The sequence below is a fragment of the Miscanthus floridulus genome, chromosome 8 (genome assembly GCF_019320115.1).
Source record: "Miscanthus floridulus cultivar M001 chromosome 8, ASM1932011v1, whole genome shotgun sequence".
Lineage (NCBI taxonomy): Eukaryota > Viridiplantae > Streptophyta > Magnoliopsida > Poales > Poaceae > Miscanthus > Miscanthus floridulus.
The window spans coordinates 81,396,394-81,400,885 of record NC_089587.1 but is presented as its reverse complement, the minus strand read 5'-3'; the positions used below and the strand labels follow the sequence as shown (position 1 = coordinate 81,400,885).

Below are 4,492 nucleotides of genomic sequence, written 5' to 3'. Positions count from 1 at the left end.
TTAGCTGAAAGCTCGGCCGCCGGCCCCGGGGTACTGCCTCCGCCCAAAAAACAAAATAAAATATAATTCTAGCACAGCACAGTATCATATTTTAGTACCTTAAGTTTGATCAATTATAGATAAAAAGTATCCATATTTATGAAACTAAATAAAAACCATCAGATTAATTATAAAATGTATTTTTATAATAAATTAATTTAAAGACATAACTGTGAATATTGTTCACTAAAAACTTGGTGAAACTTGAACTACTTTTCGTGGTACTGTATTCTTTTCATGATAGAGATAGTATTTCCAAAATTGATGTTGTACGTGATTACGTGTCGTGCTTATCTCTCCATCGGTTGGTGTGAGAGACCGTATGACGAGAGAGAGCCACAACGCTATCCCGATGGTTTTCTAAGCATCTAATCAGAGCTTGAAACGTTCAGCGTCTCACGTCGCAAAGCGTACAAAACACAGGAGCTTCCAATGTTGACAGTTTTCCATTTTTTTCCAAAAAAAAAAAAACAAAAGAAGATGTTGACAGGCGCGCACTCCACCAGCAGTAAATGAGCTCATGCGGTGGAAATGCAGAAGAGACTCATCCGTAGGACGGAGTGGAGAGTGGAACAAGGCAGTATAAAAAATTTGAAACACCACGCGCGGATCTTCAAGCAGGAGTGTTTTTTTCTTCTTAAGATTTTCAAGCAGCAGTGCAGGCTAGGAGTAGACAGTAGAGTATCCCGATTCCTTGAGATCTTCAAGCAGTGCGTGCTTGCTAGCTGGCCAGCAGCAGCAGCAGAGAGGAGTAATTGAATGAATGAATTACAGTGGGTACTAATCTCGGGTCAAACGTCATCTCTTTACTTTCAACCAGCCACGGTCGTGGTTCACTTTTGACTGTGAGATCGGCTAATTCGTTCGTTCATACTCCGCAATCGCAAGAAAGAACTCGCTCGATCGATCCTGTACATTTTCTGGATTCGGGAGCTGAGGGAAGAACAGAAATGTGCAGGCAGCATGGAAATGTTGATTTCTTGCGGCAATCAAAGTCGAACATGTTGTAATCTTTTCACAGCGGGAGCAGAGCACAAGAAGAGGGCACAGGGAAGAGAGTTGGGAGATCTATCTATGGCGGCTGGATCCTATTTCAGTCGCGGGCGCACCGGATTGGGCGACGATCCGAAGAGGGCGGTTCTTGTTGCGCGACGCGCATTTCGCCGGACGAGGTGTCGGTCGGTCGGCACCAGAGGGCGGCTCAGAAGATGTCGAGGACGTCGACGATGGCGGCGTTGCAGAGCGGGCAGCGGCCGCGGCCGGCGACGAGCTCGCGGGCGCAGGCGCGGCAGAAGGTGTGGCCGCAGGGGATGAAGGCCGCGCCCTTGGCCCGGGCCATGCACACGCAGCAGCACCCGGCGACCACGCCCCTGCCCGCTGCCTCCGGCTCCAGCTTCGCGTCGTCCGCCGGTTCCAGTGCCTCCAACGTCGCTGAATCTTCTTCTTCGGGCTCGGGCTGAGCCGCGCCGCCCGGGACGGCGCTCCACTGCCGGTCCGTCTGCTCCAGGAGCGCCATCAGGGAGACCCTCTGCTCCTGCTCCTCCTCCTCATCCGCCGCCGCCGCGGGTGGAGGCGGAGGCGGCGGCGGGGGAGGGGCGGCCTCGGCGGCGGCGAGTGCCGGCGCCGGCGGGGAGGCCGTGGCCGTGGTCGGGGGTGGGAGGGACACGGCGCGGCGGACGAGGGCGTCGCCGGACGAGGGCCCCGAGGCGGGAGGCTGGTCGTCGCGGATGATGTCGAGGAGGGTGCGCGCCGCGGCCGCCGCCGCCGCGGCGGTAGCGGGGGATGACGACGGGGGCGAGAGCGACGGCGACGGCGCCGAGACCTGCCTCTCGGCGGCCATGGCGGAGGCGAGCGTGACCACGGCCCGGCGCCCGGCCGACGCGAGGTCGTCCTCGTCGCGGAGCTTGAGCAGGTCGCGGAGGTTGCAGGACCCGGCGGCGGCGGCCCCGGGCCCCGCCGCGATCGCGACCGCCGGCGCCGGCCCCGGCCCCACCGCGGCGAGCTGGTCCGCCAGCGTCACGCTGCGCCGCAGCACCCGCCCCTCCATCCTTCCTCCCCCCGACGCCAAGCAAGTCGGGCCGGCTCACGCACGCACGGACGCAGGCGGAGACCGGGAGCTCGAGCCCGGACAAGGCAGGGGAACCGAAGCGCCTATTCTAAGCGGCGGACGGGCGGGGAGCAGCGGCACAAAGGCACGGCACGCTTGTGTGGACTAATAAGTGAGGGCGCGCCTGGGGAGGCGTGCGGGGGGGGTTCCGTTTTGTTTCGTCTGGATCTCGCGTGCGGAGCGAGGGAGGGCGGAGGCGCCGCGTGACGCGCTGATTTGGGGGCGGAAATGGCTGGTTTTTGCGAGGTTTCTGCGTGTCAGCGCCTGCACGGCTCGGGCGGTCGGGCTCGCCTCGCTCTGGCTGCCTTTCGGGTGGGTGGGTGGGTGCGCTGCTCGGCAAGCGCTTTGGAGTTGGAATTGGAAGGTTGCAGCAGGGCTTGCAGCTGCAGCAGCGCTCGCGCTCGCAAGTGGAAGGAGGGGGGAGGGATAATAAAGGCTGCCGGGCGGGGGGGCTGCATCAGCGGAGCCACGGTAAAATCGGATGCCGTTTGTCGGGCGTGCCGTGCCGAGTGGAGTGTGCGTCCGGGGCACCGCACCGGACTGCGGCGTGCGCTGATGGCAAGGTGTGCGGGACTGCGGGGTCTGGCTGGGCCGGTTGAGCTGACGAGGAGGGCTGCTGCCGCTGATGTGTTGCCTTGGCTGGTACTTTTTTTTTTTTTTTTTAGAAACGGCTTGGCTGGCTCCTGGGGTGCGGCGGCAACGGAGGCGGCCGCGTTTGTTGGGCCGTCCGGCCGTGCGAGACACTCTGGGCCGCGTGCCAGCTTTGGTCCAGCTGCCGGAGCTCAACAACGCCTGACTGTCAGTGAAGCTAACCTTCCAAGCGCCGCGGACTGACTGCCTGTCCTGTCAGTGAAGCGACGGCGATTACACCGCGCAACAGAACACAGAGACACACCGGGCTACTCGCCTGGTGTTCGGCGTATTCGCATGCTCCGTCCTCCTCGAGGTCAAGGAAACAGACGCGCGCGCAAACACACGAAAAGAGAGGTACTACCGAATCAGTCTGTTTGTCGTATACGATCGTAGATTATAAGTTAGAATAATATTTTTTTCTCACACCAAATCAATCAGTAGTAAATAATTCACGATCATTTACGATAAAACGAACATGCTGATTATTATGGCATCGGCGAGAAAGTAAAGTTCTGAGTCGCCTCCAACCCACAGCTTGCAAAACATCGCCGCTCGCAGGCGCCGGAGCACAAAATTCACTTGGCGTCGTCACTACGGTCCACGCTCCACTCCACGGTTCTGGCTGTACTAGACCGCGCCGCGCACGGCCCTGCTCAACGCTTTACAGTTTACAGGGTACCATCACACTTGCCAACTGCAACGCATACGGTCGTTGTAACATCTTTTAGAAGATCGGCAGAAAGAACACAACCACATGTTGGGCTTTGCCTCTCCAACTACTCTTTTCCTCAACTGAAATGGGAGTGCCTATTCAGGCAAATTTGGTAGCCAGTACGAGCCTATAGCAAATCTAGAAATCGCAATGACGGATTGGTACTGGAATTTGGATGGCGCTTTCTGAAAGACTTAGGGCACTCACAATACAGACTCTACCCATAGAGTCTTAACATCAAAGACTTCATCATAAGAAACCATGCTCCCCAATGCAAAGTTTGTAATAGTAGTTTCTAGAGATAAAAGAATTTATTATGCAGCACAAACAAAGCTGATCAGCTGTGGCATACTACATGTGATCCACCCTACATCTCACTGCAGCTATCACCAGGATATTCGATCAACCGGCAATTAAACCAAACAAGCAGTATATCACTGAACACAACGCATACACTAGTGTGCATGGAGATAGCATGGTTTCAACCTACCAGTCGTTTGTCTTCAGGGACCGACAATTCAAACGCTTGTCGGTTCTAGAATCCTCATCGACGTTAATTGTTTCATGTTCTTCTTCACCGAGTTCAACCACTATATCATCATTTTGCTGTGCTGGAGAGGGAGTTCTTGTAGCACCTAGGTCAATTGGTGAAACTGAAGATTGACTCATTCCACCACCAACATAGTGAAAATTTTCATTTCCACTAGGATGGTTAGCAAATGGGTTTGGCTCCAGAAGATCTGAGAACCCTCCTGGTGGGTATAACCTGCAACCATATGAATTTCCATGCTCCAATTAGTAAATCAAAAGAAAAAGGATAAATCTCGAATACATAATGATACCATTACTTAAATCTCGGAGCTGTCAGTGATTCTAGTGACTATGCAATAAGATAAACGGTCCGTTGCAACCTGTAGGTACATTTGCTAGTACACATTAAAGGCACCATTAACCTAAAGAAATCTATCTGAGCAAGTATGGCCATATGTAACCCATGGATT

The 4,492-nt window shown here is 55.0% G+C and overlaps 1 protein-coding gene across 1 annotated transcript; it reads right to left on the bottom strand.

Moving 5' to 3' along the window:
- Positions 1-696: 696 nt before the first annotated feature.
- LOC136472750 (predicted GPI-anchored protein 58) lies at positions 697-2,458 on the bottom strand. Its single transcript, XM_066470462.1, has one exon. The coding sequence runs from the start codon at positions 2,084-2,086 to the stop codon at positions 1,241-1,243; it is 846 nt and encodes a 281-aa protein (XP_066326559.1). The 5' UTR covers positions 2,087-2,458; the 3' UTR covers positions 697-1,240.
- Positions 2,459-4,492: the final 2,034 nt, after the last annotated feature.